The sequence below is a fragment of the Monodelphis domestica genome, chromosome 1 (genome assembly GCF_027887165.1).
Source record: "Monodelphis domestica isolate mMonDom1 chromosome 1, mMonDom1.pri, whole genome shotgun sequence".
In the NCBI taxonomy this organism is placed as follows: domain Eukaryota; kingdom Metazoa; phylum Chordata; class Mammalia; order Didelphimorphia; family Didelphidae; genus Monodelphis; species Monodelphis domestica.
In genome coordinates, this window is record NC_077227.1 from 508,767,014 (window position 1) to 508,794,229 (window position 27,216).

The following is a 27,216-nucleotide window of genomic DNA, read 5'->3' on the forward strand; positions in this document are numbered from 1 at the left end:
AAGGAAGGGGCGGGGCGGGGGCGGTCTCCAAGGAAAGGCAGCCGCTAGCTTCTCCATTCCCCGCGTGGCTAGACGCCCCCGCGCATCTCTGCTCCCGGACGCTTCCAGGGTGAGCCCTGGGCCCAGGCCTGGGGTGCGGGGTGGAAGAAACTGTGAAGGGTGTGGGGTGGGCTGGAGGACAGAATCGCCGGGACTCTGGAATCTGTTTCTTCCCTGCCCTCGAGGGGGCTTCCCGGGGTCTGCACCTGCCGAGGACCGCTGCCCAGGCTGGTGAGACCCCCCCCCCTCCGACCCCGCCTTATCCTTAGACCGTGACCCTCCTCTCCTTGGAACATGAACGCCAGCGGCCCCGGCTACCCTCTCGCGTCCCTCTATGTGGGCGACCTGCACCCCGACGTGACGGAGGCCATGCTGTATGAGAAGTTCTCGGCCGCGGGACCCATCATGTCCATCCGCGTCTGCCGCGACGTAGCCACGCGCCGCTCTCTGGGCTATGCCTACATCAACTTCCAGCAGCCTGCAGACGGTGAGCCCAGCGGCCCGCTGGGCCACGGGAGGGAAACGCGCCTAGAACCTAGGGGAAGGCCCCCGGGTTCGTTTTTTAGAACTTAACCGGTTTACCGCCTTTAGGATGGCGATAAATGACGCCTAGGGATGGCGGTGTGTGAGGGGCAGCGAGCATAACCTCAGACGAGACGCGAAGATTGGGGGCTGGGGAAGAAGCAAAGCTCAACTTCAGAGGAGGTGCAAAGATGGGGGGTAGAGAATGGGGGTCCACGGGGGCGCGTGGCGCAGCAAGCACAGCCTCCGAACATTCCTTCCCTTCTCCCCCTGCCCAACCCCACCAAAGTCACATGCAATGTGTGTTTGCCCTTGCCGGGACTAATGAATAATGAAGTCTTATTTAATATCCAAGATGGCAACGCTGGAAGGGGCCCGGGAATAGACTAAATCATCACGAGAAGGGACCTTTATTAATTAATCATCCGTGCCTAAGTCATAGAACCTCCTAGTGGGAAAGGGACCTCCTAGTCCATCTGGCTCCACCCATGGGTCAATGAGAATCGATGTGGTTCCAACATGTGGTCAATGCAACCCCTATTCTACCAACCGCCTTCCCCATGTTAAAGCTATTATTTTCTATGGTACAAGGCTTAGTAGAACTTTACTAGGCAGTTTTCCCTGGCTCACTAATTTAATTTGAATGACCAAAAACTCAAAAGATTCTGGAAAAGGAGAGGTGGTGATGGAGGGGGAGTCCAGGCAAGGCGTGACAGGGGCACTCTGGTGATCATCGGCATCGGTGGGAGAATTCTATTAACCCAACTCCTTGTCTCCGAAAAAATAAAAGTAAGCCACTTCCGCCTCTGTGGAAATTGGCCTTTAGAAGGGGCTCTCCTCCCAGAGAAAGAACCCCAATACCAGCTCTCCTGGAGAATAGCTTTGCCTTGGAATGTTAGGACTGAAAGGGATTTTAGTCTGAGCCCTTTATTTTAGGGTGGAAAAGTGAAGTTTGTCCAAGGTCTGACTGGTGCCGGTGACTTCTCCAGGATGCTTGGCTCACCAGGAATAGAAGCTAGCATTTATTTAGCACTTAGAGGTTTGCAAAGTGCTTTCCTCCTGTTCTCCCACTCAATCCTCCCCAGGTTGTTTTGAGAAATCAAAGGAACTGATTTTTGTAAAGTCTGGCACATTGTAGTCATTATTATTAGTGCTAATAGTGCTAATAATCTTCAGAGTATTCCAGGGAAGCAGGTACTCTTATTACCCTCCTTTTTACAGATAAGGAAAAAGGAATCTAGAGATCACAAGTTCTCTGGCTCCCATTTCACAGATGAGGATATGGAGTCTCAGAGAGGTTGGGATGGGCTCCTAGACACTGATGTATAACTTTCTTGATTTTATCTGCTGGGCTTGCATCCTTTATCAGCTCTTCTAGACCCCTCCTCTGGTGTCCCAGTTAGAGTGGCTGCTGATGAGGTCTCAAACCTGGGGAGTTGTTTCTGGGCCTCTTGGGGGAAGCCTCAGACTCTCTCCTCTCTGTGTAGCCGAACGGGCCCTGGACACCATGAACTTTGAGGTGATCAAAGGCAGGCCCATCCGTATCATGTGGTCGCAGCGGGACCCAGGGCTCCGGAAATCCGGCATTGGCAACATCTTCATCAAGAACCTGGATGACTCCATTGACAACAAGGCCTTGTACGACACCTTCTCCACCTTTGGGAACATCCTCTCTTGCAAGGTGGGTTCTGCCAATGGTAAATGGTGGGTGTCGGAACCCCAACTCCTTGTGGTACCCGGGATCTGGTGGGGGGCCCTGAGGGAAGCTATTTATCCTGTCTAACGTCCCCAAAATTTGGCATCTTCTGTTGGCTTTGTGGAAGTTAGTCTGACCCTATCACTAAATATCAAGCTTTATTTATTTATTATTTAAATATTAGCTTTGTGACCTTGGGTAAGTTCCTTTCCCTCGGGGATTCCCCTTTCTCTTTACTGCGGAAGGCCTGAGATGAGGTGATCCTGAGAGAACCCTCCCATGCTGGGTTCTGGGAGTACCCCCAGTGTGCTCATGCTGTGTCAGGAACTTCATGGAAAGGACTTAATATATTCTCATAGGCAGGTAAATCTCAAGCCTATCACCAATTTATTCACTGAGGTTTGAAGATGCCTTTTCTTTGGGGGAAGAGCTTTTAAGGGTACATTTTATTCTACCCCAGTCAATTTTTAAACACCAGCACAGGGTGGGTTCTTATATTTGCTGCATTTTCTGTCAGTCAGTTGTTAAGTTCAAGGCATCCACCAGAGAAAACTGACCCCCAAAGCCTTCCTCTTCCCTTCCCTTTTGATATGGATTCTACCAAAAGCTTTGTAGTGATGGAAAGGTAGCACAGGGGTCAGTCCTCATGGACCAGTAGCCTTCAGGGCTTTTTTTTCCCCCTCCAAACCCTTATCTTCTGTCTTTAAAGCAATGGCTCCAATGTAGAAGAGCAGGCAATTAGAATAAAATGACTTGCTCAGGGTCATACAGCTAGGAAGTGTCTGAGGTCACTTTTGAACCCAGGACCTCTTGGCTTTTTTAAAAAGTCATATCAGTTATAACTTCTCCCATTTTTAGAATTGTTGGCTCTTGCACAAATTTCTGCTAGGTTTAGATAGTCTTACTGCCTAGCTCAGTGATGGCGAACCTTTTAGACATGGAGCACCAGGCACCACCCCATCCTTCAGATTGAGTGTGGTGCCCCCCCCCAGAGACCATGTGCCATGCCCCTCCCCACCCATTGGGCTGCTTGGCAGAGGGGTGGGGGATGTGAAAAAACTATCATTAGGCATGATGGAAAGGGGGAGGGGAGCAGCTCTGCCTGAGTTCCTCTGCCTTTCTACTACCGAACTCGAGGGAGGGGCGGTGCATGTTCCCACAGAGTGTGCTCTGCATGCCATCTTTGGCACCCATGCCATAGGTTTGTCATCCCTGGCCTAGTTCATCTTGGGTGTCATGGAACACTTATATCTAAGTGTGGCTGAACTGCTTTTCCCCCGTCTTTTTTTCCTCCTTTGTTATAAAGGGTGGTTCTCCAAGAGAGAAAGAGGAGAGATGGTTAAAATTTATTTTATATGCTAGACCCTGGGGATACAAAAATGAAATGGTTCCTCCCCCCTCAAGGAATTAAAATTCTATTGGGTAGAAACAGCATGTGCATAGATGGAGAAATACAACACATGTACATAGACAATATATATGTATGATATGTATGTGTTCATAGATAAGTAAATACCACACAATATATATTTTACATGTATATAAAAGATATATAAATCTATAGAAAAATTCTATAGAAAAAAAGAAAGTTATTTATAGCAACCAAATAGTCCAGGATGAATAGGCTGCACAGGGAGAGAGGGCTAACCCTAGAGTCAGGAAGACCTGAACTCAAGTCTGAATTTAGACACTAGCTGTATGACCTTGGGTAAGTCACTTTATTTGCTGTTTTCCTCAGTTTCCTCATTTGTAAAATGGTGGTGATAGTAGCACCTACCTGTGAGGATTATTGTGAGGATCAATTAAGATAACACTTTACTCACTTAGCATCATGCATGGCACATAGAAGACATTTTAAATAAATACATAAATACCTCAGCTTTTTATCTGTAAAATGAAGAAACTGAGGTTTTCAGAGTTAATTCCCTAGGGGATAAGTATATGGAGTTGGAATTTGAACCCAGATACTCCCAACTTTCCATGATGAATGGCTTCCTTAAGCTGCTTAAGAAAACAGAATGGAGTTAGGCTGAAGGCCTAAATGCCAAAGGAATTTATTTTACACTGGAGGCTAGGGGGAGCCACTTAAGGAGGGGATCAGGGAGAGAACAGGAAACAGGGAAATATTAGGGAGCTTTTGCTATGCAAAAGGTGAAGACAGCCTGGTGGCTGTGTTGGTGGAAAGGAGGAGAGGTGCTAGAGGTGATACTATTGATGATAAAAAAAAAATAAAAGGTTAGTCCATTTATTTTTTCTTCTGCTTGTTGTCCTTCCAGTTTTATTGTTAAATTATCTTGGGGTAATATGGCTTAATTGTAAGGTCCTAGATTTCCACAGATGTATTTTCTCTTGCCCTGCTATTTTCTGTTAAAACAAAATATCAGGCTCTTTCTTAAAATGTTTATCTCCAACCCAGGACTATTCTTGGTCACCTTGTCTCTCTGTTTGACAAGGAGACCAGGTATTGGGATTGGCCTTCTTTAGTTTAAGTTGGTTAAGCTTTTGGAGGATTCACACAGGCTCTTTTCCCTTCTTTCAGCCCCAGTAGCTAAATAGTCAGGTTGGATCTCCTGACATTTGCTTACTGTATTTTCTTATCTTCATCTTTTATTTTTGGCATAAATTCTGACCTTTGCTCCAAAAAAGTAATGTACACAACTGATGTACAAATGGCCTTCACATGGGTTACCCTGTCAAGACACCAGCAAGTCCAAGTAATGTTTGGCGTTTGCCATGTCTAGTCCCTTATGACTGTTCTGGAAAGAATCCAGACACAGAAGGGAAGTAGGCTGCAGGTATTAGGCAGACCTTATTTCTTAATCCCAAACCATGTGTTACATTTATCTCTTTTCTCCCCCCAAAAGCGTGACTTTGCTTTCAAGTCAGAGTAACAGTAAATACGGTGACTCAGAGGAGCTCAACGATCACTTTTTATAATTTCTCTAATTAGCACATAGGGGCAAAGTGAATAGAATGCTGGGCTTGAGGCCAAGAAGGCCCAAGGTTCAGATCTAGCCTCAGACTCTTAAGTCTTATCACCTCTTTAAGCCCATCTTCTCCCTCTCTCCTCTCCAAGACATCATTTGTCTTCATTCTCTCCCTTTCTACCAAGTGCCTGAACAGATCAGGTGGTGGAACATGAGATCCCTGGAGGGGCAAAAAAAGTGTCACAAGTGTCTAGAAAATACGTGATCAGAAGAGGATGTGGGCCAGTCACTTTGTGCAAGCAAGGGTTAAAAAGGGCATCGAGTATCACATTCGTGCCCGTGTGATGGCAAAGTACCCCAAATAAAGCTTCCCACCTGCTGGATAGATCTTTGATGGAGTATTTGGGGGCAGAATTAAACTCTATGAGAATGTGTGGATGTTTCAGTCTGCACAACGCAGAGAACTTGATAAACATCACTGAAATAATCCAAATGATGGATTCATTGAAAAAGTCCTTCCTCTTTGCCTGGCTAGATCTGCACTGTGGAAGGGACCTTGTGGTCAGGGTGGAGAGAGAGACCTACCAGACTCAAATAGAAGGGATATGGCCTCAAGTTTGAGGATGCTTTTATCCTCTAGGCCATGGAAAGTCACTGCAGATTTTAAAGCAGGGTAGCCAGGATAAAAGTGGTCTTTCAGAAAAATTAATCTTGCAAGGATAGAGAGCCAGACCTGGAGATGTGGCATCAAACTGTGTGACCCTGGGCAAGACACTTAACCCCCATTGCCTAGCCCTTACTGTTCTGTCTTGGAAATAATACACAGTTTTAATTCAAGATGGAAGGTAAGGATTAAAAAAAAAATTTAATCAGGCAATAGCTGCAGTTCGGATCTACCTTCTGCAGGGGACCTCCTTTATCCAAGCTGTGTCTTATCTTCTGCCTACCTTGTTATTTCTCAATCGGCTTCCCCCTTAGTTTGAGCTCCGCCTGGTGTATTGGCTCCCACATGCAAGGCCTCTAAGGGAGGCTGAGGTTAGAGGAGTTCTAAGCTTCAGTCTCATGAAAGCTGTGCTTCTCTAGCTAAGGCAGCCTCAGGGTGAATTGCCTGGGCAGCAAGGGAGCACACCCCAGCTTTTATGTCCATCCGAAGGGGGGTCAAGCCCACAAGAAGTATTTCATTTTTCTGAAGAGCCAATTTTATTCCATGACTCCTGGGAGGGCGGCTAAGGGGAAGCAGTGGGGAGAGTGCCAGCCTTCAATCTTGAATTCACATCTAGCCTCGGACACTTACTAGCTGGGGGATCCTGGACAAGTCACTGAACTGTCTGCCACAGTTTCTCATCTGTAAAATGATCCAAGGTGGGGGGGGAGGCAAACCCCAGCAGTGGCCTTGCCAGGACTAGCATCACAGTCAGTCACATGACCAAAGAGGATTACATCACTGAGACCCTCCTCTTCTGAAATCTACAGTAACCTCTGTGTCTGTTGGATAAGTGGCTACTGACTGCACTTTGATTCTAGGCAAGATAGAGATAGACAGGGTCTCCTCTCCCTCCTCCCCCCAAAAAGATGAGTTCCTGCTGGGCAGGGACTGTTTCTGCCCTTTATGTTCCCAAATAGTGGGTGGTACAGCCCCTGGCCCCTCATGAAAGCTTAATAAATGTTTGTTGACTGACATGGGGCAGGGAGAAGGGAGACTGGCTAGAAGCCATTGTAGAAAGGATAGAATTTTTACATCAGTTGAGTGAATGGCGATAACCACATTTCTCAAGCATCACAAAGCACTGCTGCATCCATCCTGGCAACATCCATGCTGAGGAAGCTGAGGCTCTGATGGGGACTTTAACCAGAATTGGACAAGTCTGTTAAAGGCAGAATGGGAGTCTGGTTGAGGAGACGGGGAGGGCTACGGAGCTAGAAAGAGAAAGGGAGAGGTGAGAGGGCTGTTATACATCCGGTGGCCTGTGGGTGGTGGTGCTGCTCTGGGCTGAGTTTTCTTTCCCCTCCCCTGTGGCAGGTGGTATGTGATGAGAATGGCTCCCGGGGATTTGGCTTCGTCCACTTTGAGACTCATGAGGCTGCAAACCAAGCCATCAACACCATGAATGGAATGCTGCTAAATGACCGGAAAGTGTGAGTATCCCTTGGGGGATGAAGGAGCGGGGTGGGTACTGTGCTGAGTCCAGAGAGGGAGAAAGCTGACTTTGTCACCTAGCAAAGCTGGGCTTGGAACCTATAGCCATCCCTGGATTTCTAGTTGAGGTGTCTGGCCACTACACCACGTCTGGAGAGTTTTTTTGTTTTTGTTTTTCATTGGGATTCTTTTTAATTTAATTTTTATTTTTTAAATTTTCCTTTCAGTAATGTTTTACTTTTTATCAATTGCATATAAAAACAGTTTTTGGTATTTGTTTCAGACATAGAGAGTTCCAAATTCTCTTCTTCCCTGAGAATGATAAGCAATTTGAAATTCCAGGTGTTTAAAGGGAGATGGGCACACCATAGCCACAACACAGAATCTTCTGTTACAGAAGACCTCCTCTCACCTCCTGGGCCTGGAGTTAGGCAGACTGGTCTTTCTGAGTTCAAACCTGACCTCAGATACTTATTAATTAGATTAAATGACCCCAGACAAGTCACTTAACCCTGTTTGCCTCAGTTTCCTCATCTGCAAAATGAGCCAGTGAAGAAAATGGTGCAAATCCTTCTAGTATGTTTGCCAACAAAACTTCAAGTGAGGTCCAAAGAGTCAAGACATGGCTGCAGTGACTAAACAAGAAGTTTTAAGGGTGAGATTGAGCCTGAGACCTTCCTCTAGCTTATGTGAGGCCCAGTGGGGGATGCAGAGAAAGTTCTTATTTCTGGAGTCTTATCTTTCCCCCCAAAACCTCCCTTCCTAAATTTTCCTCTTAGCATCAAGGGTAGCCCCTTCCTCCAGATTACATCGACTTGAAATCTAGCGGTCCCAATTCCTCCTTTCCATAGCCTTCTCCCCCATTAATTGCCAGAGGCTGTTGTCTCTACCTTCATAATGCCTCTTTTTGTGACCCCTCTCTCCTCTGATACTCGCATGATCCTGGTCCAGGCCCTCACTACTTCAGTCCCAGACTATTTTGCAATTGGCTGGTCTCTACTTCAAGTCCCTCCCCTCTCCAGTTCATCTTCCACTCGGCTGTCACGTTGATCTCTCCCTGGCTGTGTTACCCCCCTTTCCTCTTTTCAGTTATTTCCACGGGTTCCCCACTGCCTCCAGAATCAATTAGAAAATCCTCTGGTTTTTAAATCCCTCCATAGCATGGCCTGGTTTTTTCAGCCAAGCTCGGGGCATTTTCTGTGGCTATCCCCATGGCCAGAATGCTCTCCCTGCTCCATTCCTCCTGGCTTCCTCCAAGTCCCAGCTAACGGCCCAACTCCCTGAGAGAAGCCTTCCTCTGGCACCCTTATTCTTTTTTGAACCCAGGTTCAAAACCTGCCTCTAAATCCCAGGCTCTTTTCTCCTCTGCCACCCTGCTTCTCATTGTCTCTGCCTGAGCGACTTGGCCTAATGTGGGGGATAAAGAATATATAAAAGGGATGATGGGAAAGGTTAGTGCCAGCCCAGTGAGGAAGGAGGAAGTAGGTGAGAAATGTGCTGGGAAAGGTTTAACATCCGGCTCTCCAAAAAAGAAGCGAGTACATGATACACTTTTAGCTTTCATCTGTGGGATTGCCAGTCCCTCCTTTGCTTTCTTCGGTCCAGACAATGGGCAGAACAATCCACTGAGCCCTGGTGTGTAGTCTTTGCCGATTTCAGAGATGCAGACTGAAAACTGAACGGCCCTCCAGTGCCCTCCTGGGAGGAACCCTGTGGGCTGCGCAGGGGTGGCAGTGGGGAGGCCAGGGTGGCTCCCCAGGTCTCCCAAGAGCGGGTGGCTTTACCTCAGACCCTGGGGATTCCGTGCCCGGGAGGCCCTTGGACTCCTTCCCTGCCTCTCCTGCCAGGGGCGCACGGCAGAGCTGGAGGCCTGACAGAGGAGCCTTCGGCGAGGAGGGGATCCTGGGGAAAGGAGGGAGGCTGACTCGGGGAAGGGAGGCTGACTGGGCGGCTCCCTTGGCAGCTTCGTGGGCCACTTCAAGTCTCGGCAGGAAAGGGAGGCAGAGCTGGGGGCGCGAGCGCTGGAGTTCACCAACATCTACGTCAAGAACTTCGAGGGAGACATGGATGACGAGTGCCTGCAGGAGCTCTTCTCCCAGTTCGGTGAGGCCTTGGGCCGCTGGACGGTGGGGGGCGCCTGGCTGGGCTGCAGAGCCTGACTCTGTTCCCCATTCCCAGGAAAGACTCTGAGCGTGAAGGTGATGGTCGACGAGAATGGCCAGTCCCGAGGCTTCGGCTTTGTCAACTTTGAGAAGCACGAGGAAGCCCAGAAGGTAAGGAGTGCCCTGGGTGGGGTGCAGAAAGGGCGCCCCCACCCCATTAGATGTGCAGCCTGTATTTACCTGTGAGAGCTGGTGGGCCTGGCACGGGCTTCCTTCCCATACACACTCCCGTTCCTTGACCCCGGCTTCCAGATTCCTGCGATGTAAGGGATGACTCAGACCCCAACCCTGGAATGGTGGAGCTGGAAGGGACCGTTTTGGTTTGGGAGGGGGTCCGGTCCTATGAATCTCACTGTCAGGAACGGTCAGTGTAAAAATTTCCTCCAAGTGTGGTACAGTGGAAAGAGCCCTGGAATCCCAAGTTCTGGGTTCACATCCTTTCCCTGAGCCTTACTCAGCAGTATGAACTTGGGCACGTATCTTCACTTCTGTATGCCTCAGTTTCCTCTTCTGTAAATTGAGAGGATTGAACTAGACGACCTCTGAGATGTTCCTTGAACTCTCACTCTGTGAGCCTATGAATTTCCTGCAAACTCCAGAGTTTTAGAAAATTGCCCGGGAACTGTGGAGTCAAGTCCAGCCCTGTATCTTGATGCACATGAGCAAAATGGCTTCCTATGAAACCATGTTGGAAAATAGAGTTTGGAATTAAGAAATGGAAGAAGCCAAAGGCTTAAAATCCGTTAAGAAGACATTTATTAGGCACTGGTTGTATTTATTGGAACTGTGAAGTCTTCCTGACTTCCGGATCTGCTCCCCCTGTCTACTATACCCTGCTCTCTTTCAGAGGGAGTTTTCTTTTTTTCCCCCTAAAGAGAGAAATGTAATCGTTTTTCGCATACATTTTCTTTAGTTATATCATCCAAATTGCCTCCCTCTCCCTGGAGCTGGTAAGCATTTTGATCTGGGTTTTACATATATCATTTTGCAATTACTTTTTTTCATTTTTGTAAGAGAATACTCAAAAAACCAAATCCTCAAAATAAAAACCCGAATGGGGCAACTGGGTGGCTCAGGGGATGGAGAGCCAGGCCTAGACATGAGAGGTCCTAGGTTCAAATCTGGCTCAGACACTTCCCAGCTGTGTGACCCTGGACAAGTCACTTGACCCCCATTGCCTAGCCCTTAGCACTCTTCTGCCTTGGAACCAATACACAGTATGGATTCTAAGATGGAAGGTAAGGGTTTTAAAAACAAAAACAAATAAATGAAAGTGAAAAGGAGTATGCTTTGCATTCCAGCTCCAACAGTTCTTTTCTCTGGAGGTGGGCAGCATACTTTGTCATAAGTCCCTCAGAAGGATTTTTAAAAGGAAGGAAGGATGACTTGGAGAGAAGATGACTGACTGAGCTGCGGCTAGGACCGAGGCCTCCTCCTGACTCTTGTCCCATCCCCTTTTTACCTTTAGAAGCCAAGGCTGCCTCTCCAGGAATACGGAAGCCAAGAGAGCGGTGCTCCTCTTCCCTTATTCTGAGAAAGAGTCCTTTCTGGCAGGGGCAAGGACAAAGTGTAGCCACTCCCTGTCCAGCCCTAGGTGCTGACCGCTCTCTTTTCCCCTCCCCAGGCTGTGAGTAACATGAATGGGAAAGAGCTCGGCGGTCGGGTTCTGTACGTCGGACGGGCCCAGAAGAGGTCCGAGAGGCAGAGTGAGCTGAAGCGGAGATTTGAGCAGATGAAGCAGGAGAGAGTGAACCGCTACCAGGTAAGGGGAACCTGTCCCAAGATGAGCAGGAAAGAGTCGTGGAAAGGGTGACTTGGAGCCATTTGGGCAGGGGTGGGACTTTGCCTAGGAGACTCAACCCAAGACATGAATGGTTGGCAACTCTAAAAAGAGTCAGCCTCAGGGGCAGCTGGGTGGCTCCGTGGATAAGAGAGCCAAGCCTGGAGATGGAAGGTCCTGGGTTCAAATCTGGCTTCAAATCTGGCTTCAGGCACGCTTCCTAGCTATGTAGCCTGGGTGAGTCTCTTAAGCCCCCATTGCCTAGCCCTTACCACTCTTCTGGCTTAGAACCAGTATACAGTATTGATTCCAAGACGGAAGGTAAGGGTTAATTAAAAAAAAAAAAAAAGAATGAACTGGTTAGCTACATGGAGTCATTTTAGAATCCGTTGCCTTAATGCAATCATATTATTAGCAACAAAGTCAAAACTCAATACCTAATTGGAAAAACTACAGCATGAAATTCAAACAATTTCATCCTGTTCTATTGATTTTTTAAAATGGGAAGTGGATAAAGGAAAAGACTTTGGACTCTGATAATCACCATTTCCTATAAACCTCTGACATGTTAGGAGCATATCAGCAGTTTCCACAATGGGGACGCCAAAAAGCACCTCCAAGAGACCCAGACCTCAGCCTACAGACCGCCTCTCTTTGCCCGGCAGAAAGAAAGACGTGGCGACCAAGAGCAAAAGGAGTTAAGGAACTCATCCGCAAAATTTGATAAGTAGTTTTAGTTTAGTGGAAGATAATGCTTAACGTCTCCTCACACGTTAACCAAAGTGATCTAGGAGGAAGACGCGTGTCCGAAGAAGGCAAAGCACCGGATCCAGCCGAGTCAGGCTGTCCCCGAAGCAGTCCGGGGAAAACTGGAAGGAAGGAAGGTGGCAGATAGGCAAGAGCAGATCCAGCTCTGCCAACATATCAATGACTATGTTTTGGTCAGTCCCGATCTGGTCTCCTCAGTGCTGATACAAAGAGGAAAACATAAGATGAATTCAGGAAGAGTGCCCAGCCCCTGAACCCTAGACATGCGGAAAGTCTGGGCCAGAGACAGTTCTGAAAACTTTGAGGGACCAGCTTTCAAAGCACCTGAAAGAAGGGAAGCTGGGGAACGTTTGAGGCACTGGGTGGGGGCCGTATGATATATTCCCAGAAAGTATGGGACAGACGTCAGTACGTACCTTCCCCAGAGCCTTTGTTCATCTCTCTGAAATCTCTGAGAATAATGATGGGCAGCTTTATGGCAGTCAAGAGTTGGCAATATTTGTATGCATTTTATTTGAACCTCTTAAAAGCATGCTGAGGTAGGTGGCCTTACAGGTTCATTTTACAGATGAGGAAACAGAAGAGGTTAAATTTGTTGGCCATAGAACTGGTAAGTGGAGCAGAATCTGCACCCAGAGCTCCTTGATGCCATGTGCGTGTGACTTTAGGATACTGGAATAACTTGAAATGATACTTTTTTTAGAACAGCTTACATCCTGAGCCAAACAATTGAAAGATAAGATAATTGGTGTATTTTGTTACTAAAAAGTAATTGTCAAAGTAAACAAAGCAGCCCCAAAAGCTCTCCTGAAGTAAGTTCTTTCCTTTAAATGAGAGAGAGGAAAAGGGGGGGGGAGAAAGAGAGAGATGGACACAGAGAGAGAGAAGAGAGATGGACACAGAGAGAGAGAGAAGAGAGATGGACAGAAAAAAGAGAGATGGACAGAGAGCGAGAGATGGACACAGAGGGAGAAAAGAGATGGACAGAGAAAGAAGAGAGATGGACAGAGAGAGAGAGAGATGGACACAGAGAGAGAAAGAAGAGAGATGGACAGAGAAAAGAGAGATGGACACAGAGAGAGATGGACACAGAGAGAGAAAAGAGATGGACAGAGAAAGAAGAGAGATGGACAAAGAAAAAGATAGAGATGGACACAGAGAGAGAAAGAATAGAGATGGACACAGAGAGAGAGAGAGAGAGAAGAGAGATGGACAAAGAGAAAGAGAGAGATGGACACACAGAGAGAGAGATGGACACACAGAGAGAGAAGAGAGATGGACAAAGAGAAAGAGAGAGAGAGATGAACACACAGAGAGAAAGAAGAGAGATGGACAGAGAAAAGAGAGATGGACAGAGAGAAAAGAGATGGACAGAGAAAGAAGAGAGATGGACAGAGAGAGATGGACACAGAGAAAGAAGAGAGATGGACAGAGAAAAGAGAGATGGACAGAGAGAGAGGAGAGGTGGACACAGAGAGAGGTGGGGGGGGGGGGTGCAGATACAGAGTATGATCAAGGCAGAAGGCTGTGCAGCCTGTGCAGTTGGTCCCACCCAGGCTGTGTCCTAGAGTAGCCCTCCAGTTGGATAGGGAGCTGGATTCAGAGAGGATCAGGGAGAGAGCAGGGAGTATTTTATTCTGGTAACTGGGCAGTGCTTCCAAGGGTCCCAAGTTATCAAACAAAAACCTTGTATTTTATTTTTGACCACTCCAATATCCCCTGTATGGCTGAATCATGGCCCACCAGTCTCCCTTCCTGCCAAAATAAAAAGGATGACTCAGAGGGCCCCAGAAGAATGCACAGTGGGCATAAATAATCTATAGCATGTTTTTGGCAATGGCTGGAGTGCAGGAAGTGGTATGAGACCCAGGAAATGTGAGATGAACCAGTCACCTGGTGAGATAAAGGATTAATTAATGGTTCACCCAGGAGCTCTGCTGTGCAGATAGAATGTAAAATAAATACCTGCAGAGGAGCTCTCATGGCATGTCAGGTTATCTCTTAGTGGAGAATGCAGGGCATGACATGGATAGGTCATGTTTTTTTTTACTTTTAAAATTCTAATCTTCCATCTTGGAGTCAATACTATGTATTGGCTCCAGGGCAGAAGAGTGGTAAGGGCTAGACAATGGGGGTCAAGTGACTTGCCCAGGGCCACACAGCTGGGAAGTGTCTGAGGCCAGATTTGACCCTAGGACCTCCCATCTCTAGGCCTGACTCTCAATCCACCCAGCTGCCCGCTTCAGTCATGTTTTGTATCATTGGAGGGAATATCCCACCCACAGCAATGAGGCCACAGACCCACTGAGCCTACCTCTGCCTTCTGCCCCTTCTCTAAAACAGCCCAGCGCGTGTTCTGGGTGTGCAGTAGGCAAGGAGTCGGGGGCGCTGGATCCTGGCGAGCCATTCTCTCTGGGCCTTCATTTCCCTCTCTGCAAAATGAGGGCATTAGGATCAGATGATTTCCAGGGCTGCTCCTGCCTTTTTCCAGGTGGTACCGGACCCGCAGGGGATCTCTCCACGGCAGTCTGGTCCTGAGAGACGCCCCACTGCGCGTAGAGCTCCTATCCTTTGCTTCCGTGTCCGGCTGCCTAGAAATCCCAACCCATCCCTCCATGAGCCCCCCACGCCTGCCCGCTCCGGGTCTACCGCGACCCCTCTCTGCAGACTGAGCTAGAGGGTCCGGGGGCCAGTCTTAAAAAGGATGGCCGGGAACCCGCCTTTCCTCTGCCGCTTCTCCCAGGCGGCCCCGGCCCTCCCCTCCGACACAGTGAAGAGGGTCGAAAGGATCTCCTCCCCACAGCTGTGGGCCTTGGAGGCTTCGGGAGGGTGATCCTCCTCCTTAGACGGTTAACGACCTGCCTACGAGGTTGTGGAGCCAGAGTTGGGACCCTGGTTTACTGCTGTGAATCCGCTCTTCTCTCCATCGTCCTCTTCCCACTCCCTCGAGCTGGGTGACAGGCGCGGGCTCTGGGCAGAGATTTGGATTCTTAGTGGGTGCCTTGTAGGCAGGGCGCCAGGCCGGTGTGTCTGGGGAGGGAGCTGGCCCCGGGCCACTCTCTGGTGTCTTGTCCCCCCTCGCTTCGCTGTTGGGCTCTTTCCTTAAAATCCTGCCTTCCCTTCGCCAGGGTGTGAACCTGTATGTGAAGAATCTGGATGATATCATTGATGACGAGAAGCTGAGGAAGGAATTCTCGCCCTACGGCGTGATCACCAGTGCTAAAGTAAGGGCAGCCTTGGTGGGCCGGGGTGCGGCGGGGAGGCCAGGCCGGGATTCCCTCTGCTTCCAGACTGGGGCGGGATGACTCGGGGAGCCTGGTTTGGGGGGTCGCTTACGTTCTGTGGGGGCCATGTCCATCCGAGAGCCCCGCACTGGCACAGAGAAGGCTTTGCAAGCCCCCCTGAGGCCTCGGGCCCCCAAACCTGGCTGCCCCCCGCCCAGAAGAGGTCCTGGTTATTACGGAGCCCAGCTCTGATCAGTGTATCCAGAGGAGCAGGCCAGGGAGGCGGAGGGCTCGGAGGGCAGCACTCCCGCTTTGGGGGCGAGGAGGATTCTCATGGGCTGCCGTGGTGATAATCCCAATTCCATCCTCCTATTTTAGTGACCACAGTGTAGAAGTAGCCCCCCCGCTTAGGAGCCTGGGTTGCTCTGCCGGGGTGTGTCCAACTCTTGGCTTATTACCAGTCCTGTAACCAGGGCCTCCTGAGGTGCCCGGCCCTGTGCTAGGCGTTGTAGGGAATCCGGGAGAGGACGAGGCTCGGCTGTCTTGGAGCTCACTGGGCTTGCCTCATGCCAGGAGGATACTCGGGGTAAATGACTTGTCCCCAATAGCACAGGCGTAGAGCCCAGCTCTTCGCACTCCGAGTCCTGGGGCTCCTTAGACCGTATCATGGCTGCCTTTCACGGTAGCTATAGATAAATGAAATCCGTGTAACATTTTTCAAACCAAAATGGGTGCTCATTCACTCAAGGGAAGAGCTAGTGTGACCTAATTAGAAAGACAATCGGGGTCCCTCCCGGCTCTCTGGTTTATGACCCAGAGCCAGTCGCCCCGGCCCATTTTACCGATGGCGAATGATTCTTCCGGCCTCAGAGGGCTCCCGTGAGGCTCAGAAGAGATCATAGGAGTGAAAGCCCACGCTGCCGTCTGAGCTAGATTAAAATGTGATTGTGGAAGAGTTAACAAAATCAATTAAAATGATACCGCCTAGAGAATACTCCATTTTAAACCAGGATCCTCCTGCAGGTCGGCGGCCCCTTCGGCACAGGCATTGGAGGCAGAGGGGAGGGAACGAGATTAAAGGAAAGGTGACTCCCATCTCTTGGGTAGTGATTCCTAGACTTTTTGATGAGGAGAGGCTGATGCGATTTAAAAAAAAGTCCCAGAGCAGGAGTCAGGCGCCACTCGGTGAGCTCGGACAAGTCACTCAAATGCTGGGCCCCGGCCTCCATTTCCTGCTGTAAAGGGAAGGAGTGGACCTGCGCCAATTCTGACATTTTTTGAGTCTGGGATGAGACCAACAAACCAGGACACGCTAAGATGTAGGGTAAACTCGGTTTCTCGAATGCCACATTTCTGAAAAGCTGGGGCCGAGCCCCTGAGGACCTGTGCAGAGCTCCAGGGGTGATCCACAGCCCTGTTCATCACCCAAGCCCATGCGGGTCTGCCTCTGTGCCCCGAGCTCCTGCAGCCCTGGTTCTTGAGCCCGCCGGGGGCACCAAGCTGAGCCAATGGGATCGTGGGTTAAGGGCGCATGTGGGTCTCCTTAGCTAGATGGCGAGCTCCTTGAAGGCCTTGTCTTTGCCGGACGCCCTGTTAGGACTCAGAACGAGGCCTCACCCCCGAGAGGTTTTTAGGGGAACCTCACTGGCGGACGTGGTGAACCTGAGGGCGGAGGGAGACGTGGCCGGGGAGCCCCTCGTCCCTTCGGCACACCCCCAGTGGACCTTATCTTGTCTTGCTTCTAGGTGATGACAGAGGGTGGCCACAGCAAGGGGTTTGGCTTTGTGTGTTTTTCCTCCCCAGAAGAGGCTACGAAGGCCGTGACAGAGATGAACGGGCGAATTGTCAGCACCAAGCCCCTCTACGTGGCCCTGGCCCAACGCAAGGAAGAGCGGAAGGCCATCCTCACCAGCCAGTACATGCAGCGCCTCTCCACCCTCCGGGGCTTAAATGGCCCCCTCTTTCCCCAACCCACCAATTATTTCCTACCTGCTATCCCCCAGGTGGCCGCGATCTTCCAGGTATAAATCTCGCCCTGAGGATCAGAGGTGCATCTTGTCCCCACTCCCTGGATGTTCTGCTTCTAGAAACAGATGGGATCTTGGGACACAAAACATCAGGGCAGGAAGAGGCTTTAGAGATGAACTAGAGAATTCAAAACTAAGGTCCAACGTTGAAGAAAAGTTATGGTCAGGGTCCAACAGTGGCTTGTTGGCAGAGGCAGGCAAGCATGAGAAGCCAAGACCCTTCTTGGATTGGTGTCATTTGGCCCCTTGTTAAATTGGGGTGACCCTACATCATGATGTTCAAGCCCAGCTTTTGGGGGGCTTTATATATATTATACTTTTATATATTATTTTCATATTTTATATTTATTTTCATAAGATATAAATATATTTTAATAAAATATAAATATATTTAGATTTATTTTATAAAGCCAATATACACATATTTATATTTATATAGATTTATTTTTATAAAATATAAGCATATTTCTATATTTTATAAAATGTAAGTATATATACTTATTTTTATAAAATGTAAATATATTCATATTTTTATTATGAAATGTAAATATTTTTAAATGTAAGTATATATATTTATTTTTATAAAACATAAATATGTATTTATATATGTATGTATATATTTTTAATTGTCTCTAGTTATAGGCTAACAACATGAGGCAGGGTGTGCAGGCAGCTGGGCCACCTGTCTCATTGTAGCACCCTAAAATAGGCAGGTGGGTGCCCAGAGGGGCCTGAGCTGCCACTTCTCCTGCCTGACCAGGAGGAGAGATGGGAATCTGTGGAGTCTGTACTCTAGTGTTTAGGCTCTGTTTCTAAGGGCTCCTAGGTTTCTGGCGCTTCTGGCCTTCCTGGAGCTCTCACCATTTATTTCTGGGCCCCTACTTTAAGGGAATCCTTGTTCCGGCTCCCATTCTGTGGTGTTAGAGTGAGCCCTGGGTTCAGATTCCCGGTCTCCATTCATTCGTTAGGAGCCCTTAGCCACAGTGCCCTTCCTTGGGTCCAAACAGTGCAGGGGGAGCAGGCTGACTTCAGAGGATTGGAACTCTGGGAGCGGGCTCTAAGGTTTTTGCTGTCCCCACACGCAGCCTCCTGCCCGGGCGACCTTCTACAGTCCCAGCACTGTGGCCCCCGTGCGTCCGGCTCCCCGGTGGACCAGCTATTCCCCGAGGTCTTCATGTGAGTGTCAGCCCTTTCGTCTTCTCCATCTCCTTTGGTCCTCTTTTAGTCCGAGCACTTTTTGTCCTTCGACTCCTCCTTTTCCCCATCATTAACATCTATCAGGAGCCCCTGGTTTCTGGCCAGAGGCAGAGCACCCACCTGATTGATTGTTCTCCTCTTGCCAGCCACCCCCCGGCGCACCGTCTCCAATATCAGTACCGTCCGGCAGGCCTCTACTCAGGTGCCCCGGGCAGGGCCCCACATGCAGAGAGTGGGTAAGTTGGGATCATCGTCCCCTCCTGGTACAGATCCCCCTAGAGGGCAGCAAAAACGGTCCCTTTCCCCCCAGGGGATGCAAAAATAAAACAGCCTGACATTCTGGGAGAGAGGGAAACCCCCCAACCTGCATGCCCTGGACGTAGGGTTAGAATGGGCACAAGGCCACTTATTGGAAGGGGAGGTGATAAGAAGGCAGCCCTTGAGCGGAACTTTGGAGCAGGCAGGATTCCAAGAGGCTGCGGTGCAGGAATGAATCCCACTCCCAGGGGACAGGCAGCCTGGGCACCGGTACTCATGGGGGAGACAGAACATTTCCTGTGGCTAAGGAGTGCCCAGCCGTCTGCCCTCTGTGCTTATCTGGGCACAGGAGTGTGCCCACTCCTCATTCACAAGGATGGAAAGACTTGGCTTTTCCCTGGCCTTCCTAGAGGATGAAGTAGGTTCCCAGTCAGGCCTGCCTCTTCATGTTCTTTTCTCCAGTCTGTACCCTCCTCTCCATCCCCACCACAAGCCACCAAGTCCCTTAACTGGGGCTAAATCTAAGGGGGTGTCTCAGGAGGTAGTGAGCTTCCCATCACTGGGGATGGCTCACTGATGGCTTGTCAAGGAAACGGTAAAAGTCAGCCTCCTTGAAGGATGCAGGAGCTGCCTCATTTTGTCTTTGTATCCCCAGGGCCCAGTGTGGGGCCTTTGGCACATATATGTACTAGGTGGTGACTATTTGTTGCTTTAACTTCTAGAGGGGAATTCTATTCAGATACTAGACCAGCTGGCTTCCAGGCCCTTTCCAGCTCAGAGATGCTGTCATCCTTTTTTTTCCCTCTTGCTATTAAGTTCTTTATTCTAATCAGCCTTTCAGTGCATTTAATCTTATTTTTATTTTTTGTCATGCAAAACCCACTTCCCTATTGGCCATTGTTGTAAAAGCAAACTCATATGTAACCAAAAGCCCAAAATAAAACCAAAGCTACACTGATGGGAAAGATGACTCCAAGGGTTCTTTCTCTAGAGATGGAGAGCATTCCCCGTCCTAAGTCCTTCAGGATTGTCCCAGATTGTGGCACTGCTGAGAGTAGATGCCGGCATTCTTAACGTTCTTCTTTGTGTTTTACAGCCAATATCGGGACCCAGACTATGGGAACTGGATGTCCAGGCTCCCCAGGCCGAGCTGTCGCCCAATACAAGTATTCCTCAGCTGTACGTAATACACATCAGGTAAAGGGTTTGTCTAGGCTCCTCAGACTGATCTGAGCCCAGGCTTCCAGAGGCCTGCCCGCTTGCTTACTTGCTCGTTCGGTGCCTCAGTTTCCACATCTGCCATTTGGCCGTCCTATTTTTGTATGCTTTCTTTTCCTTCTTTTGTAGCCTGTTTCCAAATGTTGTTCAGAAGTCACCTAGGAATTCTTCTCTCAGCTAATCTAACTGATGAATCATTGTTTTATTTTGTGTCCTTAGCCATTAGAAAGGTAGAATGTTAGAGCTGGGAAGGACCTTTTAAAAGCGTTCTTAACCTTTTTGTGTCACAGAACCCCCTCCCCATTTGGTAATCGAGGGAAGCTGATATACCCCTTCTCAGAATGTCTTTGAAAGCACAATAATGTGCATAGGATTATAAAAGAAACCAATTCTATTAAAATTCGGTTCTGTTCAACCCAGCATGAGTCAGTGCCTGGTGTCCTTGTTCATGATGGCAGCCCAGGCTTCGGAGGCAGGTGCTTCTGCGGTAACACGTCTGTGTGGGTCCCTTTCCAGGTCATGGAGCCAGCGGTGCATATCCAAGGGCAGGAGCCCTTAACTGCATCCATGTTGGCCTCAGCCCCAGTGCAGGAACAGAAGCAGATGCTTGGTACGTGTGCAGCCCTTGCCTGGTAGTGTTGGGGGCAGCAGGGCAGGCCTGGGGCTCAGTGGAGGGAAACCTGGCTTGGTAGCAGTCTAAGAGCCTTTAGCCTCTGGACTCAAGTGAGTGGCAGGAGATTTAGGAACCCAACGCTCAGGCTTGAAGCCCAGCTCCGCTCCCTGTGGCCCGGCCGGCCTGGCAGAGCTTACTCCTCCAGACCTCGGCTTCCTCATGTAGAAAACAAGGGAGTTGTCTGTTACCCTTCCCGTGCCTCCTCCGTGCTCAGTATTTTGGTTATTGCTTCAGCTCCTGGGGAGGCAGTTTGGTACCGTGGAAAGGATGTTGGGCCTTGTGTCCCCTAGGCAGATGAGCTTTCTTGACTGTAAAGAAGGGGATGGTATTTGTTCTGGTGGGTCTGCCCGCCACGGTCCAGTCCGTCCTCCAGCCTGGCCGTGTCGCCCCCTCCAGTGACTCCCTGCCACCTCTAGGCCTGGCGCTGAAGCCCTTCATGACTTCTCCCCCCTCCCCATCCCCTCACCTTTCCAGTCTTCTTACACCTTATTCCCCGACACGTACTCTCCGATCCAGTGATGCTGGCCTCCTTGCTGTTCCACGAACAAGACACTCCATCTCTCAGCTCTGGGCATTTTCTCTGGCTGTCCCCCATGCCTGGAATGCTCTCCCTCTTCGTCTCCACCTCCTGGTTTCCCTCAAGTCCCAACTAAAATCTCACCTTCTGCAGAAAGTGCTCCTTAATTCTAGTGCATTCCCTGTATTGTCTCCTGGTTATCCCAAATATACCTTGTTCAGACGGATTGTTTGCTTGCCATCCCACCCTCCAATTAGACTGTGAGCTCTCTTGAGGGCAGGTTGTCTTGTTTTTTCTGTATCCCCAGCACTCAGCACAGTGTCTGGCACATAGTACATGCTTAATAAATGCTTATTGACTGAATGCCTGGATATGCTTCCCTCGTAGGGCTGCTGTGAGGAAAGTGCTCTGGAAATGGGGAAATTGGGTCATTGCTAAAGGCCTTCTCCTTAGTGGCTTGCCTTCTTTGCCAGGAAGGGCTTGAGATGAGATGAGAAGCTTCTTTAGCCCTCTCATGTCTGAAGTTCTTAACCCTGTAGCGCCTTTGGGCTTATGAGGAGGATCCTCCTGTCTGCTCCAGGCCTGTCAGCTTCTGCCTCCCCGAATGCCAGCGGGGTAGGTCCTACATACTGTCACACGGTGGAGAAAGAACTGGTCTTGGCATCAGAAGACCCAAGCTGGAGTCCTGTTTCAGACACTTAGTGGCTGGACGGCCTGGCCAAGTCACTTCAGCTGTTCCCACATCTGTAAAGTGGGGATAACAACACTGACACAGAGAAGCAAGTGTGGCATGGGGGCTGGAAAGCTGCTCTGGGTTCATGTCCTCCCAAGACACATTGGCTAGGGGACTTGGGATGAGTTACTCTAATTTCTTAGTGCTTCTGGCACTTGAGAAGTCGAAAGTGGACAAGATGCTCATCTCTAATCACGGGGATGCTTCCCTGCATCAGCGATGAAATCACAGGTCTATACAAAAAAAAAAAGTACACTACAAAATTCCAGAGTTCTTGAGATGCTTTTATCACCCTAAATTTTTTTCTTAATGTAATTGACCACTTCCATGAATCCATGATCTCATAAACACAGGTACTTGCTCTCTGGGTGTAGGCTGTGGCTCCAATACACTTTCTCCTGGCTTGTCTCATTTTCCCAGCTTCCCAAAGTGTTCTGTTAGTTCACAGACAGCTGTTGGCAGGGCTGTTTCAACCTTGCTCTCAGCACACGGTTGGCTCACCCTTTTCCTCGTCCTTGGTCTTTCCCATGACCACTCTTCAAACTGACCTCCTGACTTGGTAATAATATTCTCTCCCCTCACACCACCATGTGCCTTTCCGTTTACCTTTCAGGTCATCTGTAATTTGGATGCTTTTGAGATTGTGGCATTCCATGATTCAAGACTGTGTGGCATGACTGGGAGACTATATTATAAAGATGGGCTTCTGTAGCAGTGAGTAATTTGGAATCACAGAAAATGTGGCAGCTTCCTGAATGTGATCTGGCCCAATTTCTTCCACTTATTGAACTCAGATCCAGCTCCTCATCCATAAAGGGTACCTAAGGTCTGTGTTCTGATGACAGCTCGATGGCTGCCCATCTCAGTGATTATCACTCTAAGCAATGGGGACTTCTAAAATAGTTTGCTTTTTCCTGGGTGGAACTAGGCCGTTCTCTTAAGGAGCTTGGTTTCACCGGAAAGTCCCTGGTATTCTTGGATCCAGTGCAACCTGCCCATTTGTTCTCCACAAATGAGTATCTAAAGGACTCTGCCACCTAGAGGGAATCCTTTTTCCATCTTGACTTGGTATCACACATTCTCCTTCCTCACAGCAGTGCACTTTTTGAGAAGTGTATGTCCCTTCGTCATCTTTGATACAGGACCTTTAGTTGCTTTTGTTTGCAGGTAATATGGCCTCAGATGTCAGATGGATAGCTTCAATGATGGGACCCTTCAGGGAAAGTGGTTATTTAGCAGATGCAGAAGCAGAGATAGTGTGACATACACCCTAAACTTCCATAGGAAAAGAGCCCAGGATGAAATTTAGAAGAGAGGCAAATTCTGTTGAGGAAAAATCCTTTAATTGAAAGGGCAGCTGAGTGGCTCAGTGGATTTAGAGCCAGGCCTAGACACAGGAGGTCCTGGGTTCAAATGTGGTCTCAGAAACTTCTTAGTTATGTGACCCTGAGCAAGTCACCCCATTGCCTAGCCACTAGCCCTTAGTGCTCTTCTGCCTTAGAACCAATACACAGTATTAATTCTAAGATAGAAGGTAAGGGTTGGGTTAGTTTTTTAATAGAAAGTGATGCAGCTAGGCAGCACAGTGGACAAAGTGCCAGGCCTGGAATCGGGAATCTGGTTCAAATATGGCCTCAGACACTTCCCAGTATGTGACCCTTGGCAAGTCACTTAACCTCAGTAGCCTAGTCTGTGGCTTTCTGTCTTACGAATTGTTACTAAGAAAGCGAGGGTCTAAAAAAAAGTGGACAGCCAGGGAGGGATACATAACCAAGTAATGAGTTTAGAAGAGTGGAACAGAGATTGCGGAAGCACTGGCAGGTAGACACAAGAACAGCATGAGGAATGCTACAGCTCAGTGAGCTGTGGCTGTTAGGGAAAGCCGAGGATGGCAAAAAGGGATCTTTATAGCCGAATTGTATAAGATGGCCAGTCAAGGGGGATGGATGACTTACAAAAGAGAAAATGAGGTCAATCCCTTCTCTTTTGCTTTGTTTTCTAAGCACAGTGATCTTTGGACTGAAAAGGAAAGACTAGCTAAGGGAAGTGAAACTCCAAATACCCAGAATGCCTCGGATTAGTTCAAATCACCAGTGCCAGATGAATAATGGCAGGTAACATTTATGGGATACTAAAAGGTTCACAAAACATTTTATATATTACCTCATTTGGTGCTTCCAATAATCCCATGAAGTAAGGACTTGTATTATCCTGTTTTACAAATGGGGAAACAAGACTAGGAGTGGCTGATTTGCCCAGGGTCCCGGAGCTAGTGTTTGAGGTTAGATTTGAACTTCCTGATGGATTCCAAAGCCTGCTTACACCACCTTACTTCCACAGATGAACTATATATAGATAGATAGATAGATAGATAGCAGGAGAGACAGAAGAGGCCTAAATACTAGGGCGCTGAAAGAAATAGGATTACTGATATTTTTATTGAAAATATGTGGGCTAAGTGATAGTAAAGTGGATTCAAAATGGACTAGAAAAGTAGACATTCCTTTGGTTAGATTAGATGGCCTCTGAGGTGCCTTAGAACTCAGATTCTGTGACTTGTAGGACACCATAAGAAGAATTGTGCTTTGTTCTGTTAGAATTTTTTTTTACACAAATTATATAATCTTTCCATTTCACAATCAACTACATGACCATGAAGATTTCATCAAAGCCTCATCTGCAAAAGCTGACCTGTTCCTACATCCCCTATCAGTCATACTCTAGGGGAAGGAGTCTCAACTCTAACCAGCATATGGCTTAGTCCAGACATTGGTCTGCTTCTTGGTAGCCAGCTTTTGGTGACAGTATTGCTGGATCTTTTACACTCTGAATCTTCTCTTCCCCTCTGAGGCCTCCATCCAACCCTTGAGTTGCTCAAATTTTCACCCTTGAGTCACTAGTTCTCAAATGCTCATACCATCTTCTAATTTTTTTTTCAGGGGAGTTTGTGCTATAAATCCATTTTATCCTCTAGCCACTGTGTTTGGAAAAGAAATCAAGTGTTTTCTAGCTACAGCATTCTCTGAATTCTCGGCCTCTTTGTTGTAGCCAAGTGTCTTAATACAACGAAATGTCTCTGACAAAGTGATCATCAAAGTTGATGCCTTAATTATTAGTTGCCAATTTTTCCAGTCAGTAGCTTGTATAAATAGGTTAAGTTGACGCCCTCCATTGTAGAATGCCTCTTCATCTTTATCCTAAGTGCACAGAGACTGATTTTGAAAGTTTTCTGTCATTAACTGCTAGCTTCTTAGATATTATTGCTGCATCAGTGGTGGAAGTCCCAAAGAGTTCCACCAATCATCTCAGGTGAAGGTCACAAGCTTCAAGTCTACTCTGGTTCCATAAAAAGACTGAGTTTGAGGAGACAGCTAGGTGGCTCAGGGAATTGAGAGTTAGGCCTCAAGGTAGGAGTTCCTGGGATCAAATCTGGTCCTAGCACACTTCCTAGCTGTGTGACCCTCAGCAAGTCACTTAACCCCAACCTCCTAGCCCTTATGGCTTGTCTACCTTTGATTAATACTTAGCATTGATTCTAGGACAGAAGGTAAGGGTTTTGTTTGGGTTTTTATAAAGTGATGGACAAGGCAGGTAGGTTGAAAGAAAAACTTGGGATTGAGGTAGGGAATAGAAGTAACAGATAGCTAATTCTTATGCTGCAAGTTGTACCACTTTCCTCGTAGTAGTGCTGTTCCCATTTTACAGATGAATGACAAGTGCAGAAGCAGGGCTGATGGAGGGGCATCAGTCAGGCCAGGTCTGCATTATCCTCCCTGCTGTTTTGAGCAGGTGACAGACTGTACCCACTCATCTATGGGATACATGCTCAGCTGGCTGGCAAGATCACCGGCATGCTGCTGGAGATCGACAACTCTGAGCTGCTGCTGCTGCTCGAGTCTCCAGAGTCCCTTCACTCCAAGGTAGGTACTTGAGGTATTGGGTATTAATGTCTCGTGCATGAACCTGCATGTGGCAGCTGTGTTGATGATCCCTGTGCTCCCAACCAAAGGCAAGGAAGAGCGGCAGCTTAGCAAGGCAGGCATATAGAGTGAGCCAGGCCTGAGGGAGCTTAATTTTCCTCTTCCACCCCCAGATTGAAGAAGCCATTGCTGCTCTTCAAGCACAAGAGGTCATGGAGCTGCCCAAGGCATATATGCATTGAGGCCAGGTACCTGGAGCAATGGGGCTAGGCCCAATTCAACATGGCGGCGAAAGAAGGAGCCCCCTGGGGTTGGGAGATGGAGAGGAAGAGTTCTGTTGTCCCTGTCAGCCCTGTAGCCTCTCCTGCTCCACCTTCTAGCACTGTGTATCCTATGTTAAGGGCCCTTTTCTACCTATGCTGGTCCTCCAAAGAGAACACTGTCTTATCTCTGGGCCTTTCAAGCTTGGAAGGATGTGCCAGAACTTATGCTTTTCTGGACCAGCCTATGGGAGCCCAGAGTCCACTAGCTATGTTCTGTGAGGATTGGCTCTATTTTCCAAGAATTTCTGATCCTGTTTCTGTAGCAATCTCTTGGAGGGAAGCTAATTCTTATTTAACTTGGACCATGTTCCCAAATTGGCTGAGGGTCACCCTGCCCTTCCCAAATGTCTTTGGCAAGAAATTAAATATGCCTTACTTGAGCTCCTGACATCCTCAGCCAAGCACAGCCCCATTGATCTTTGAAAGCTTGCACTGAAATCAGCCTTTCTTGGGGGACACTGTCTACCTCTTTTTGTTATAGGAAATATTAGAACCAGAGTACTTGGTGTTTAACCATCAAACACCATAGATTCTACCAATTTTTTTTTCCTTCCTAGAAAACTGAAACCTCCTGGCTCTGGAGACCAGCCCTTCCACTTCTCTGAGGCACTATGAACTGTAACCATAACACTTCCTTTTTGGTCTGTGTACCTGCACAATCTAATGTTAAGTGGACAGAGAAGCCAATAATTAAGCTAGTTGAGCATCCTTTGCTTTTTTTTGTGCATTAAAGTTTCACAGACTCTACTTCACCCAGAATCATCTTGTATGTGTGTTGGGGGGGAGTGACAAGTTGGGCATGTCTATGGGCAGCCCCTAAGCAGTGCCTGGGGTTGGGGAAGTACAGGACAGCAGAATTTTGGCTAAACAGGACATCCTTGCTCTCGGGAAACAAGATAAAAGCACTCCATTGTGGGCACAGGACATAGAAGCTGCCCTTCTCTGGCTTGGAATAGAAAAGTAACCAGCTCCCTCTTGGATCTCAGAGCTTTTGCTGCTAAAACACCAATGTTCATGAGCTTTCCTCCACCCCTGAATTCTGCTTCTGTCTTTTATAACTGGTCTTGACCACCACAACAAAAAAAGGCATTTAGA

General features: G+C 48.4%; 1 protein-coding gene across 12 annotated transcripts; it reads left to right on the forward strand.

Annotated features, from left to right (window-relative positions):
• On the forward strand, positions 1-26,868 carry PABPC1L (poly(A) binding protein cytoplasmic 1 like). 12 transcript variants are annotated; one of them, XM_007475820.3, is made up of 16 exons: positions 3-109; positions 309-526; positions 2,049-2,242; positions 7,205-7,320; positions 9,285-9,424; positions 9,500-9,594; positions 11,108-11,245; positions 15,160-15,255; positions 17,001-17,276; positions 18,368-18,458; positions 18,626-18,715; positions 19,834-19,934; positions 20,472-20,565; positions 25,668-25,798; positions 25,972-26,046; positions 26,679-26,868. In XM_007475820.3, the coding sequence occupies exons 2-15, from the start codon at positions 334-336 to the stop codon at positions 26,038-26,040; spliced, it is 1,824 nt and encodes a 607-aa protein (XP_007475882.1). In that variant the 5' UTR covers positions 3-109; positions 309-333; the 3' UTR covers positions 26,041-26,046; positions 26,679-26,868. The 12 variants fall into 12 exon arrangements, 11 of the variants coding, with proteins under 11 accessions (XP_056668998.1, XP_056669001.1, XP_007475884.1 ...); XM_007475821.3 differs by having other exon boundaries at positions 19,834-19,916; XM_007475822.3 differs by lacking the exon at positions 25,972-26,046 and having other exon boundaries at positions 2-109.
• The last annotated feature ends 348 nt before the right edge of the window (positions 26,869-27,216 follow it).